The 15,350-nt window shown below is 41.4% G+C and overlaps 1 protein-coding gene across 1 annotated transcript in view; it reads right to left on the reverse strand.

Annotated features, from left to right (window-relative positions):
- The window catches only part of LOC106576940 (PDZ domain-containing protein 8), a 68,442-nt gene that overhangs the window by 38,750 nt on the left and 14,342 nt on the right, over nucleotides 1-15,350 (reverse strand). The window contains exons 2-3 of the mRNA XM_014154483.3: nucleotides 10,515-10,643; nucleotides 2,670-2,772 (exon numbers count right to left, since the gene is read on the reverse strand). Coding sequence (XP_014009958.1) covers nucleotides 2,670-2,772; nucleotides 10,515-10,643 — 232 coding nt within the window. The remainder of the gene's footprint in view (nucleotides 1-2,669; nucleotides 2,773-10,514; nucleotides 10,644-15,350) is intronic.

Below are 15,350 nucleotides of genomic sequence, written 5' to 3' on the forward strand. Positions count from 1 at the left end.
TAGCGTATGCCTGCCCATACCATGACCCCACCTGCCACCATGGGGCACTCTGTTCACAACGTTTACTTCAGCAAACCGCTCGCCCACACGACGCCATACACGCTGTCTGCAATCTGCCCAGTACAGTTGAAACCGGAATTCATCTGTGCCAGCGGCCATCGAAAATGAGCATTTTCCCACTTAAGTCGGTTACGATGCCAAACTGCAGTCAGGTCAAGGTCCTGGTGAGGAGGACAAGCACGCAGATGAGCTTCCCTGAAATGGTTTCTGACAGTTTGCGCTGAAATTCTTCAGTTGTGCAAACCCACAGTTTCATCAGCTGTCTGGGTGGCTGGTCTCAGACGATCCCGTAGGTGAAGAAACCGGATGTGGAGATCCCACATGATCTGCGGTTGTGAGGCCAGTTGGACGTACTGCCAAATTCTCTAAAAATGACAGAGGCGGCTTATGGTAGAGAAATTAACATTTAATTATCTGGCAACAGGTCTGGTGGACATTCCTGCAGTCAGTATGCCAATTGCATAGTCCCTCAAAACATCTGTGGCATTGTGGAGTGGCCTTTTATTGTACACCACACAAGGTGCACCTGAATGTTCATGCTGTTTAATCAGATTCTTGATATGCCACACCTGTCAGATGGATGGATTATCGTGGCAAAGGAGAAATGCTCACTAACAGGGATGTAAACAAACTTTGGCGCAAAATAAGCTTTTGTGTATATGGAATATTTCTGGGATCTTCTATTTCAGCTCATGAAACATGGGACCAACAATTTAAATGTTGTGTTTATATTTTTGTTCAGTGCATTAACATACATGTGCCACACAGAGAGCCCAGGTCAGAGGATAGTTGGGCCTCATCTCCAGCGACCATTCTTGGAATAAAAACGCAAAGGAATATGCAGAGAGAAAGGGAGAGTGACCTTTTTTTAAGATGGTATCGCCTTTAATCCTTAACATGGTCCTGCTTGGGACACAAGCTGCAAGAGGCTGATACAACGGCCCAAATGCCACCTTGCATCTGCATCTCTAGGTGGCATATTAATGGAGAGCTAGCTACAGCACTCTGTCTGAAGAGGATGTCATTAGAGGGACACACCGGGTGACAGCCATATTGGTCAAGTTGAACATTTTCCTCAGCAGCTGCAGTTGATGGGTTGTACATTGGAAGGAATGTTGAAGAAATTGTGTTGTAGCACGTCTGAGAGTCATAGCTTTTATTGCAGGCAGGTAGCCTAGCGGTTAGAGCATTGGGACAGTAACCGAAAGGTCGGCAGTTTGAATCCCAGAGCCGACAAGGTGAAAAATCTGTCGATGTGCCCTTGATCTAGGCACTTAATTGCTCCAGGGTCGTCGTTGATAATGGCAGAACCTGGCCGTGACCCCACTTTCCAAAGGTGTCTCGGGGAGTTGGGCTATGCAAAAAACACATTTCCAATTCACACATGCGTATAATATACACTAGTACTAAGTGAAATACGACTAATATAAGCACCCACCTAATTCTTTATTATTATTAAATACATTGTCAACGGCCTTCAGCTATCACTTGCACTACTACACAGTGTGCGATTTTGCTCTGCAGCCTAACACCAAGGCGTGACACACAACCAAGCTTTATATGAGAAAATGTGATGGTAGAGATAAAACTGGGCCTCTCACTTCCCAATGAAAGCATGTTGAAAATTATTTGAGATGGTCTTTCTCTCTTCAACACAAATATCACACGCACAACTGTAACTTACAGACCGTGGCATGCTAGAGCGCATGGCTTACTGAGAGTACATATAGTCAATGAGGATTACTGATATTAACTATTTTACTGAAAATGTCCCTTTATTTTTTGCAAGTGATGTAGCGAGGAACAAATGTTATAGTGGCATTGCCCTCTGCTGGACAGGATGGAAGCTGCTACAACATAATAACATTATTCTGAAAAATGACCTCTTGAATGAAACTAAAATTTACTTTGAGCCAATGCAAATGCCAGTTCACACAGAGAGAAGCAGCGTCGGGATGTGTGAGTGATGGTCAGTAATTAGACTTGCCATTTCCGTCTCAAACAGTCATTAGTCACTTCCGAACAAGTCCCATGTTATAATGTTAATATCTCTGAATTGCTGCAATTAGAAAAGGTTTGCTCTAAGGCTCGATTATTTTTGTTGCTTTCAAAATGTCACTGGGGGAAATTGACTTATCTCAGATGGGGGAAAATAAAACTTTTGAATCAATAGATCAAGTGGTCCATGCTTCTTCTCTAATGACTATGGTCTCTATCATGTTAATATCTTTGAATAAAAATATACCATCAATGAAACCGGTAAATGTCACCATTAGGTATTTTGTACCAGCCAATTAATGTGTCACAAATGTAACGCATCTATAAGAAGTTAAACACTATTGTCATATTGTGACAAATGATTAGGACCACAAAAATAACATGGAGCACCAATACGATACTGCTTGTTGTTCTTCTTAAGGAAAAACCTATGATTCCCTAGTTGAACATGGCGGATCAAACATGTGTCAGTAGCCCTCTGGCTCTTTGTCTGACAAATAGGCATTACGCTTGGGTGGTCTTTAAGAAAGATGACTGGTGTTGTTTTACATGGGGGGGGGGGGGGGGGGGGGGGGGGAGTGGGAGGGGGACAGTATCTTAAAGAAGCCCACCGTTTTGATGGAGCTGCGGGTTTTCTCTTTCCACTCGTGGCTGCTCAGCTCAAAGGTGCAGTGCACGTAGGTCTCTCTGTCGTACGAGCCCAGGATAAAAAGCCTGAAGGAGAAATTAGAGAAGAAAAAGCTAATTTTAGACAGTACATCATTGCTGATTCTCTCCGTCTCCCTGTGTAATATTGTTACATATTGTAGGCAATGCACATTTAAAATACAGACGTACACACTTGAAAGACCTTGATGCCACTGTAGACAAACCAAATTCTTTGTGCTGGGACAAGTGTTTTCAGGTACTACTAGGATGCATCAGAGACCCCTGACCAATGGTACAAGTATACTGAAGCAAACACTGTCAAGGCTATTGCTGCCCCCTTGTGAAGTGATGAAAATATACCAGAAAATAGTAAAATACTAAGGTAAAGCAGTAGTAGACGCGCATTTGAAGTGTGTAAATATTTATATTGCAGGATTACTTTCTACAATATACAGTAGGTAGACCTATTTGAAATTGATAGTTTCAACTTATTTTAAAGTCATAAAAATACAATTGACAAGTGTTAAAAAAGTAAACAAAGAAACAGTAGTAACTATTTTTATTTGCCTCAATTACACCACTGGATATGTATGGTCTTGTCCCATTAACTCAACTGAGTCCCCAATTACCGTATACAACAAGCTCCATCTGTATACAACAAGCTCTATCTGTTTACAGGATGTGCAGATGACATACTGGATTCTGGATGAACAATATGCTGACTGTGTCTCCATCTGCTGGTGGCAGACAATACAATTTACACAGACTTGACAACCTAATCCTGCCAGTCACTGACTGATTATAATTTTGTCAAACTCCTTTCAAAATTGAGGTCAAATCTGGCCACTAACTTTGGACACCCTTCTGTCTTGACCAGTGTCTTAACTAGTTCACTACCCAGTGCCTGGCTTTAAAATCAGTTACCAAAACACACTTAAATGTTTTCAATTCATGTATTATATACACACAGTTGAAGCTGGAAGTTCACATACACTTAGGTTGGAGTCATTAAAACTCGTTTTTCAGCCACTCCACAAATTTCTTGTTAACAAACTATAGTTTTGGCAAGTCGGTTAGGACATCTACTTTGTACATGACAAGTCATTTTTCCAACAATTGTTTACAGACAGATTATTTCACTTATAATTCACTGTATCACAATTCCAGTTGGTCAGAAGTTTACATACACTAAGTTGACTGCGCCTTTAAACAGCTTGGAAAATTCCATAAAATGATGTCATGGCTTTAGAAGCTTCTGATATGCAAATTTACATCATTTGAGCAGCAAGGAAGAAGCCACTACTCCAAAACCACCATAAAAAAAAGACTATGGTTTGCAATTGCACATGGGGACAAAGATTGTACTTTTTGGAGAAATGTCCTCTGGTCTGATGAAACAAAAATAGAACTGTTTGGCCATAATGACCATCGTTATGTTTGGAGGAAAAAGGGAAACGCTTGCAAGCCGAAGAACACCATCCCAACCGTGACGCACGGGGGTGGCAACATCATGTTGTGGGGGTGCTTTGCTGCAGGAGGGACTGGTGCACTTCACAAAATAGATGGCATCATGAGGGAGGAAAATTATGTGGATATATTGAAGCAACATCTCAAGACATCAGTCAGGAAGTTAAAGCTTGGCCGCAAATGGGTCTTCCAAATGGACAATGACCCCAAGCATACTTCCAAAGTTGTGGCAAAATGGCTTAAGGACAACAAAGTCAAGGTATTGGAGTGGCCATCATAAAGCCCTGACCTCAATCCTATAGAACATTTGTGGGCAGAACTGAAAAAGCGTATGCGAGCAAGGAGGCCTACAAACCTGAATCAGTTACACCAGCTCTGTCAGGAGGAATTGGCCAATATTCACCCAACTTATTGTAGGAAGCTTGTGGAAGGCTACCCGAAACATTTGACCCAAGTTAAACAATTTATAGGCAATGCTAACAAATACTAATTGAGTGTATGTAAACTTCTGACCCACTGGGAATGTGATGAGAGAAATGAAAGCTGAAATATATCATTCTCTACTATTATTATGACATTTCATATTCTTAAAATAAAGTGGTGATCCTAACTGACCTAAGACAGGGAATTTTCACTAGGATTAAATGTCAGGAATTGTGAAAAACTGATTTTAAATGTATTTGGCTAAGGTGTATCTAAACTTCCGACTTCAACTGTATACAGTATATGTTGGATGCATGGTAGGCAAGAGAAAGCAAGCATGCTATCATTACATTGAGGTTTTTCACTGTCAGTTAGCAGCAACCAACAGACAGAAAGTAACCAATCAAAACTAAGAGGAGAACATAAAAAATAAAAAAAATGACAGGCCGTTTAAAATGATCTTGTTGCTATTTGCAATGTATAAAATATTCATTTGAACCAATTCACTGATAATTTCAGGTCTATTTAGAATATAAGGATGTTCCTCTGAATATCAACAACCTTTTATTCCTCCTCTTAAAAATGCATTGCCTATTCAAAAAAACTAAGACTTTCTCGCAGTTCGGTTTCATTTGGCTCCCTCCCAATGGAATCCTACAGAGACAAAACGCAATATTAGGCACGGTAGAGCCTGTGTAAATTGAAGTGGATGGGCGTCATTGTCAGACATATCTGGCTGCGCCCAGTGAAGTAAGAGGGTATCAATTTGCAGCAGCTGTAAGGATAGAAGTGCCAGCCATAGCTTGGGCCTGGCCTCATAATGGGCAAGAACTGTGTATTATTAATGAGGAGCTTTTCTGGTGTCCTACAGTCTTGCGGCCACTCCACTACTATACTAGACCCAAGCAACACAAAGACTTACACCGCCATCAGGACAGGGTGGAGGAGACACTTCTCAGGCCCAGAGCTGACATGTTTAAGTTGTCATTGGCCCAGAGGAGATGTGGCTGTGTTTTAGGAAGGGATGGGAGACTAGAGAAGAGATATATGACCTACCTAAAGACAGACTGCTTTTTAACTGTGCAAGGCATTGTCACCCAAATGGATTAGGCTACTTTTAGCAGGAGGTAACTAAATTGGTAAATGTGTAGCCTTGCTGGTTAAGTTTATTCATGATGTATTTCCTTCATGGGTGTGGCCAGAGCCTTTAACTAGAGCAGGATTGGACACCTAGCACATATAGTGGTGAAAAATGCAAGGTCTAGATATAGTCCAGACTGTTTTAGCCCCTTTTAACGCAGATTTAATCTCGGAAACACAGAACTAAAATCTTGCGTAACATGCTTGATTCAATTCTGAGGGAAACATGTTAGAAAATATACTATAACGAACGAGAAGCAGACACAGAGCTGTAGCTCCACCCCTCCTCTCTTTGCAACTGCCAAGACAGACTTTCCAAAATTCGAAAGATGCGAACACCTGAAAAGTCGTGATTTTTCCAAATGATTAGTGATGAACAATCTGCGCCCGGACCAAAGTTCCTCATTTGTCGTCTCGTTCCAGTCTGTTGACAGACACTACGTTACCAGTTATATTACGTTTTATTTTTTGTTAAGTTTACAATTTTCATTTACAAAATAAAGTTAAGATAAAATGGCTTGAACAAAACAATTGCCACCCTGAAGCTAGTACTTGGTTGCAGAGCCATTGGCTAAGAGAACTGCCAACAAATGCTTCTTGTAGCCATCACTGAGCTTGCTGCACCTTTCTACTGACAAGTTGGCACACTTTTCAACTGCTCTAATTTCTCAATGTTTGAGTGTCCTCCAACTGCTGTTTTCAGCTCTCACCATAGGTTATAGATGTGATTCAGATCTGGACTCTTTGCTGGCAACTCCAGAACAGTCCAGCGCTTGTTCTTGAACCATTCCAAGGTGCTTTTGATGTGTGTTTGGGGTGGTTGTCCAGCTAGAAAACCCACAACCTTTAACAGAGATCCAGGTTTTTGGACACAAGGTTGAACATTGCATGACAAAACATCTTGACAATCTGCTGTTTTCATGATGTCTTGCACACGTTCAAGGCCCCCAGTACCAGAAGCAGCTTAGCACAGCATTACTGAACCTCCCCCATGTTTGATTTTAGGGAGGGTATGATTTTCTTTGAATGTTTCATGTGGTCGTTGGTAAACATAGGAAGACCCCACTACTGAAAGAGACAAGAAAGCCTAATTGAACTTCTCAAAAACCCACCTAAAAACAAGCTTAAATCCTGGGGAAACTGCTGTGGACCATTGAAACAAATAGAGCTAGCTCAGATCAGCGCTGTGTTTACCGAAAACCAAATTAAACATTCAATGAAAAAGAACACCTTCTCTACAATCAAACATGGCGACGTTTGATAATATAGTGGGGTTGCTTTTCTGCCTCTGGTACTAGTGGCTTTGAACGTGTGCAAGGCATCATGAAATCAGCAGATTATCAAGGTGTTTTAGAGTCCAAAGTTCAACCTTGTGTCCAAAAACTGGGTTTCCATTGAAGGCTGTGGATCTTCCAGCAGGACAAGGCCCCAAACATGCATCAAAATGCACCCAGGAATGGTTCAAGAAGAAACGCTGGACTGTTCTGGAGTGGCCAGCGAAGGGTCCATATCTGAATCACATCCAAAAATATGGCAAGATCTGAAAACAGCAGCTGGTAGAGGGCACCACCCATACATAGAAGAATTAGAGCAGTTTGCTGCTGAAGAGTGGGCCAAATTGCCAGTAGAAAAGGTACAGCAAGGTTCTTCTGGGTGGCGCAGCAATCTAAGACACTGCATCGCAGTGTTGCGGCGTCACTACAGCCTGGGGTTCAATCCCAGCCAGTCGCGACCGGGAGACCAAATGGGGCGACATACAATTGGCCCAGCGTCGTCCGTGTTATGGGAGGGTTTGGCCAGCAGGGATGTCCTTGTCCCATCGCACACTAGCGACTTCTGTGGCAGGCCGGGCGCAGTACACGCTGACACGGTCACCAAGTGTACGGTATTTCCTCCGACACATTGGTGCGGCAAGCTTCCGGGTTGTGTCAAGAAGCAGTGCGGCTTGGTTGTGTTTCGGAGGACGCACGGCTCTCGACCTTCGTCTCTCCCGAGTCCGTACGGGAGTTGCAGCGATGAGGCAAGACTAACTCCCAATTGGATACCACGAAATTGGAGAGAAAAAAGGGTAACAAATATATAAAAATTGTCAATGACAACAGTGGTAGGCCTGATCACCGACAATGAGACAGCTTACAGGGAGGAGGTCAGAGACCTGACCGTGTGGTGCAAGGACAACAACCTCTCCCTCAACGTGATCAAGACAAAGGAGATGTTTGTGGACTACAGGAAAAAGAAGACCCAGCACGCCCCCATTCTCATCGACGGGGCCGGGGCCGTAGTGGAGCAGGTTGAGAGCTTCAAGTTCCTCGGCGCCCACTGCCCCAACAAACTAACATGGTCCAAGCACACCAAGACAGTCGTGAAGAGTGCACGACAAAACCTATTCCCCTCAGGAGACTGAAAAGAAATGGCATGGGTCCTCAGATCCTCAAAAAGTTCTACAGCTACACCATCGAGAGCATCCTGACGGGTTGCATCACTGCCTGGTATGGCAACTGCTCTGCATCCGACCATAAGGCACTACAAAGTGTAGTGCGTACGGCCCGGTACATCACTGGGGCCAAGCTTCCTGCCATCCAGGACCTCTATACCAGGTGGTGTCAGAGGAAGGCCTTAAAAATTGTCAAAGACTCCAGCCACCCTTGTCATAGACTGTTCTCTCTGCTACCACACGGTAAGCGATACCGGAGCGCCAAGTCTAGGTCCAAGAGGCTTCTACACAGCTTCTACCCCCAAGCCGTAAGACTCCTGAACATCTAATCAAATAGCTACCCAGACTATTTGCATTGCTGCCCCCCCCCCCCCCATGCTGCTGCTACTCTGTTATTATCTATGCGTAGTCACTTTAATAACTCTACCTACATGTACATATTACCTCAAATACCTCAACACCGGTGCCCCCGCACATTGACTTTGTACTGGTACACCCTGTATATAGCCCTGCTATTGTTATTTACTGCTGCTCTTTAATTATTTGTTATTCTTCTCTTACTTTTTGGGGGGGGTACTTTCTTAAAAATGCATTGTTGGTAAGTTCCTGTAAGTAAGCATTTCACTGTAAGGTGCATGTGTCAAATAGTTCAATCTTGGTTTCATCAGACCAGAGAACCTTGTTTCTCATGGTCTGAGAGTCTTTAGGTGCCGTTTGGCAAACTCAAAGTGGAGTGGCTTCCATCTTGCCACTCTACCATAAAAGGCCTGGTTGGTAGAGTGCTGCAGAGATGGTTGTCCTTCTGGAAGGTTCTCCATCTCCACAGAGGAACCCTGGAGCTCTGTCAGAGTGACCATCGGGTTCTTGGTCACCTCCCTGACCAAGGCCCTTCTCCCCCGATTGCTCAGTTTGACCGGACGGCCAGCTCTAGGAAGAGTCTTGGTGGTTCCAAACTTCTTCCATTTAAGAATAATGGAGGCGGGCACTGTGTTCATGGGGACCTTCAATGATGCAGAAATTTTTTGGTACCCTTCCCCAGATCTGTGCAGACACAATCCTGTCACGGAGCTCTACAGACAATTAATTTGACCTCATGGCTTGGTTTTTGCTCTGACATGCACTGTCAACTGTGAGACCTTATATAGACCGGTGTGCCTTTCCAAATCATGTCAAATCAATTGAATTGACCACAGGTTGACTCCAATCAAGTTATTGAAACATCTCAAGAATGATCAATGGAAACAGGATGCACCTGAGCTCAATTTCGAGTCTCATAGCAAAGGGTCTTAACTTATTTAGATAAGTATTATGTTTAAAATTTTTAATACATTTTCAAAAAATTCAAAAAACCTGTTTTCGTTTTGTCATTATGGGGTATTGTGTAGATTGCTGAGGATTCTTTTTATTTAATACATTTTAGAATAAGGCTGTAACGTAAAATGCAGAAAGTCAATGGGTCTGAATACTTTCCGAAGGCACTAATTGGCCGCAACTGTATAAGTTACACTGTATATTGTATCCCTGTGCAGAAAAGCTGTGGAGACTGCAGACAAATTGCAAGTACTGTAGAACTACTAATAATGATCAATAGCGTTTCCTGCTCTTAGTTCCAATAGGCCTCTTAGGACTGTAACATTGTTGGCACAGTGCGTGTATAATTATATTCTCATATCATCTCTGAAAAAGCGGGGTCTTGCTGTGATGCATTGGGAAATACCGCCCCCCCCCGTGTTCCCAAGACAGAATCCTTGTTCACATTACCCATAAGCACTCCCCCTTGCGGTTGAAGGCTCCGTTGCGAGAGGAAGTTGGCAAACTACAGAAGATTAAAATATTGAGGGCTTTATGGGATCGCTAGCAACTTGTAAACAATGACTCATGCCTATAAGCGAGTACAAATTTAATAGTCATGTTAAATAATACACATTGGCTGTGAGCCAATTATATTATATGACAGTTGCTTCCCGTTTAAGTTTATTGTGATGGTAATGACCTTTGTTTTGATGATAATTATTAGGTGGACATCGCAAGCTACAGTGGTATCTTCAACCTAGCCTAGCATCTAGCTAGCTAGCTGCAATGAAAGTGCGCTTGACTTGCTATAAATGTAGAGAAACAAGTTGAAGAAAAACGAACTAAACAAAACATGTTTTATTATCACTTAAAACAATATTTATCCTGTTTTGAATAAAATAAATGCCATCTCTGACAACAGACAGGGTCTCCAACATCTTGCGTTACAAACACTACACTTGTCCGTTATGTAGCGGGGCAAGATTCCGTGAAGATGACGTAAGGCGAAATGAAATATGTCACAATGTAAACAGGGCATGAGACATCCTACCTGCTACATTCAACAAGGGTGACCCTAAGCCGGCCCTCCACCAATCCTGATTCCTGAACGGAGAGGTCCAAGTCACAGGCGGAAGACCCGATAGGAGGTTGCACTTGGAACGGGAAAAAGGGTTTGTATCTGTAAAAAAAAACACAAATAAAAGACAATGATTCAATTAGAAAATGGTTGTCCATTCGTTGTATACTGCTAGTGATTTCAGTGTGAACATAACGACTGAGAGATTCAACACTTCATTGAGCAGTGTTTGACAATCTATGCATAGGCCTATGGCTTTTCCACTGTGGGAAGAAAATAACAGAGAACTTGTGATCACTTCCCTCAAATCCCAAACACAAATACTACTGTATCAGCAATTTGATTCAGCGATTAAGCATTGCTTAAAACATTTCTGCTTAGTTCTGCTTTTCTAACCATCATACTGTTGGAGAAGTTGAGTAGCAAAGCCCTGAGGACATCCAGTGCTAATTCGCTACTGTCTACGTTTCAGATGATGTGCTGTTAGCCCACGGCAATAGTTTAACAGACACAGAACCGGTTAGCATCTCTGCTTTGTCATCATGCTCAGGATTGTTTCTCTTGAGTGACTGAAACACGGGCTCAGTGATAAGGAGTTAACCAACTGACTAAAACGTATGCTAAAGCTGCTATTGACTGCTTCATCACTACACATCAGCATAGGCACACAGCAGGCTGTCTAATAATTACATGTGGAATAATAATAATAATAATAAACTGTTACACTGTAATTACAGGAATAATTACAAAGTAATAAGGTCACTGTAATACAAAGTGTAAGATACACATCTCCTTGCTCAGAGGACAAATGGGTTGGAAAGAGGAATGGAAAAGCAAATGAGATAAGTAGAAATTGAGAAAATGGAGTACAAATAAAGTTGAGATTGAGAAGACTTGGAGTTGAAAAATGAAAGAGGGATGGATGATGGAGAGATGAGGAGGAGGATGGTGAGATGAGGAAAAGTGGGGGAGAGATGGAGAAGAGCTAGTGTCTTCAGAAAGTATTCATACCCCTTGACTTATTCCACATTTTGTTGTGTTACAGCCTGAATTCAAAATGGATTAAATAAATACAATTCTCACCCATCTACACACAATACCCCATAATGACAAAGTGAAAATATGATTTAGAAATGTTGGCAAATTATTGAAAATTCAGAAATATCACTTACATAAGTATTCACACGCCTGAGTCAATGCCTTGTAGAAGCACCTTTGGCAGCGAATACAGCTGTCAGTCTTTCTGGGTAAGTCTCTAAGGGCCCGATTCCGATTAAGGGCCCGATTAAGCCATGCAAATGGGACACAATTCCCTTTTAATGCACTTTTCCCTCTATGCATATTATGACCTTGAACTTAAGCATGAGAATAGCATGCTATTTACCTGCTATTAATTTTGGGTGCGTCTACAAATACGCTGTATTCTGACCTTGACTGAATTCCCAAATAATTCCACCACCTTTATGAGCAAGAAAAGCATGAATAAGGTCTAGCGAACCTACCGGTTCCAAGTAGAAATAACACCATTCTCCATTAACAACTTGATAAGAGCTAGGTAATGAGTAATCCGTTTGAATAAGGGAATTGTAAATATAAATGACACTTGCTTTAGATAAACTACATGAACAAAAGTATGCGGTCCCCTGGTACCAGTCGGAAAAATGTATGGAAGTATGCACTACATGGCCAAAAGTATGTGGACACCTGCTCATCGAACATTTCATATTAAAATCATGGACATTAATATGGAGTTGGTCCCCCCTTTGCTACATTTGAAGGGGTGTCCACATACTTTTATTTATAGTGTATATTTTATCTTATAATCGCTGGAGACAAATGTGAAACCAGTCATAAGGCAGAAAACTGAAGCATATCAACTTTCCCACAGTGAAGTTTATGAAATGCTGTGCCACAAAGCATAACTCAAATTATATGGCCTTTTAACTTGCAGGGATGGGCATTCTCAAATCTCTTATAGGCTACCCCAACTTTCGCTTTCTTATTTGAATCATGTAAAATTTTACCCACCATCAGTATCGACCGTCAGTAGGCCTAATAGCCACACATATTCAACTGCCAATTTACTGTTAGCTCCCTTCAGCTGGTATAGCCTAGATATCATTCCATTGTTTCGTTTACCTTAAATTTGCTTCCCCTGTAAACGCGATCACGGCCAGGTGGTTGTGCTAAGGATCATTACTAACAGTTGATTTTATTTTTTAAAAAGACATGTAGGCCATTTAAATCATTATGAAGCAGAGCGCAGACCAAGCCGTAACAGTTTGAACCCACAGCATAGCGCAATACTTGGCTGTGTCATCACACAGCTCCATGGTTTGTGCAGGCAATAGACAAGGGTATAGCCTACTAGTGTACACTAGTCTCCCCATTATAATTCTATGTACACTAATCTTCTAACATCACCATGTGTTAAAGAACTGAATGTGGCAATTTTTAGAATGAATCAAACCGTTTTTTCTTTAGTGCGTAAAGGCTCTCCAAACCTGTTTATGATTCATAAATACTTTCCTAACCTTTTTAAATCTAGCAAATTGGTGCTGAAAGATGGCTTACTTTTATTGATCCCTAATATTCTGAACCCGTTCTGTCGATATGCTCTATTGAGTCTGTCGACAAAATTCAAGCAAAGGTACACCGTATTGAAAGGGATGTCTTAAGATAAATGTACTGAAAACCCTATTTAATTAAAAATCCACGACAAAAAAAGGTACGTTTGAATACCAACTACTGAGAAGTGCATTGGAAAGGCGTAAGAAAGGCGTAATTTACTAAATTGGAATCTGGCCCTAAGAGCTTTCCACAACTGGATTGTGCAACATTTGCCCATTATTCTTTTCAGAATTCTCCAAGCTGTCAAATTGGTTATTTTTTTATTTATTTATTTAACCAGGTGGGCTAGTTGAGAACAAGTTCTCATTTGCAACTGCGACCTGGCCAAGATAAAACATAGCAATTCGACACATACAACACAGAGTTACACATGGAATAAACAAAACATACAGTCAATAATACAGTAGAAAAAATAAAACAAAAAGTCTGTGCAGATGAGGTAAGATAAGGGAGTTAAGGCAATAAATAGGCCATGGTGGCGTTGCTAGGCCATTGATCATTGCTAGGCAACCATTTCCAGGTCTTGCCATAGATTTTCAAGTAGATTTAAGTCAAAACTGTAACTCAGCTACTCAGGAACCATCACTGTCTTCTTGATATGCAACTACAGTGTAAATGTGGCCTTCTGTTTTTGGTTATTGTCCTGCTGAAAGGTGAATTAATTTCCAAGTGTCTAGTGGAAAGCAGACAACCAGGTTTTCCTCTACGATTTTGCCTGTGTTAAGTTCCTTTCCATTTCTTTTTCATCCTGAAAAACTCCCCAGTCCTTAACGATTACAAGCATACCTATAACATGATACAGCCACAACTATGCTTGAGAATATGGAGTGTGTTACTCAGTAATGTGTTGTATTGGATTAGCCCCAAACATAACACTTATTCAGGACAAAAAGTGAATTACTTTGCCACACTTGTTTTGCATGTTTTGGAATATTTTTATTCTGCACAGGCTTCCTTCTTTTCACTGTGTCAGTTCGTTTAGTATTGTGGAGCAACTACAATATTGTTGATCCATCTTCAGCTCTCCTATCCCAGCTATTCAACTCTGCAACTGTCTTAAAGTCACCATTGGCCTCATGGTGAAATCCCTGAGGGGGTTTCTTTCCTCTCCAGCAACTGAGTTAGGAATGACGCCTGTATCTTTGTAGAGACTAGATATATTTATACACCATCCAAAGTGTAACTAATAACTTCACCATGATCAAAGGGATATTCAATGTGTGCTTTTTAATACACCAATAGGTGTCCTTCTTTGCGAGGCATTGGAAATTCTTCTTGGTCTTCATGGTTGAATCTGTTAGAAATTCACTGCTCGAATGAGGGACCTTACAGATATGTGTTGGGTAAATGAGGTAGTAGGGCTAGGCAGTATACTGTATTTTACTATATACACCGGTATTTATGCACGGACCGGTTTGGGTTTTTACTACCTTCTATAATGGTGTTTGAATGTTTAGTTTGTTAAATGTGATAATCCGTGTGTAACGTCCATTTTTATAGTTTACTCCGCTACTTGAGTCATCCCTCTCCGCTCTCTCCATGCCGCTTTCCACACAGACCTAGTCCCACCCCGTCACTCAAGTAGGACATTTGTTGTTGCTTGACCACGAGACACTTTCATTCAGTCTGCAGCACATGCAACAAGTTGGATGACAACCATGTTGTTTGCACTATGATCTTAATATAAATCCACAAGCGTTCTATAATTACAATATTAATTTGTTTATTACATCTGCAAACAGCTAGTTTGTATTTTCTTAGCAAGTTACGCTAAATCGTGTTAGACACTAATGCTAATCACTAGTTTTATATCGATGGCTAGCTAACTAGCTAATAAAAGTACTTAGTCAGAGCAAACGTAGCTAGCTAATACTACCTGGTACCAGTACTGGTGGAGGCTTAAATCAGCATGTTGTTTGTGCAACAGTATCTTCTAAATCAAACAGGAATAGGCAAAGCATGTTGGCTATAGGAAAAAAGATTTAATGTAGCCAAAGATTATAGGGTCCCCTAGGAAACACTCAACATCACTTTGGTTCCTACCCTGTCACAATAACTCGTCCATAGCATTTTCATTCGTTGTCATGTCAAACACTGTATTCAAAGTGCCCACTATTATTTATATTCTAACTACAGAATTATAATAAACATTCTATTTCCATGATTCCAAAAGTTCAC

This window comes from Salmo salar, chromosome 18 (assembly GCF_965601325.2).
Source record: "Salmo salar chromosome 18, fSalSal1, whole genome shotgun sequence".
Classification (NCBI taxonomy): Eukaryota; Metazoa; Chordata; class Actinopteri; order Salmoniformes; family Salmonidae; genus Salmo; species Salmo salar.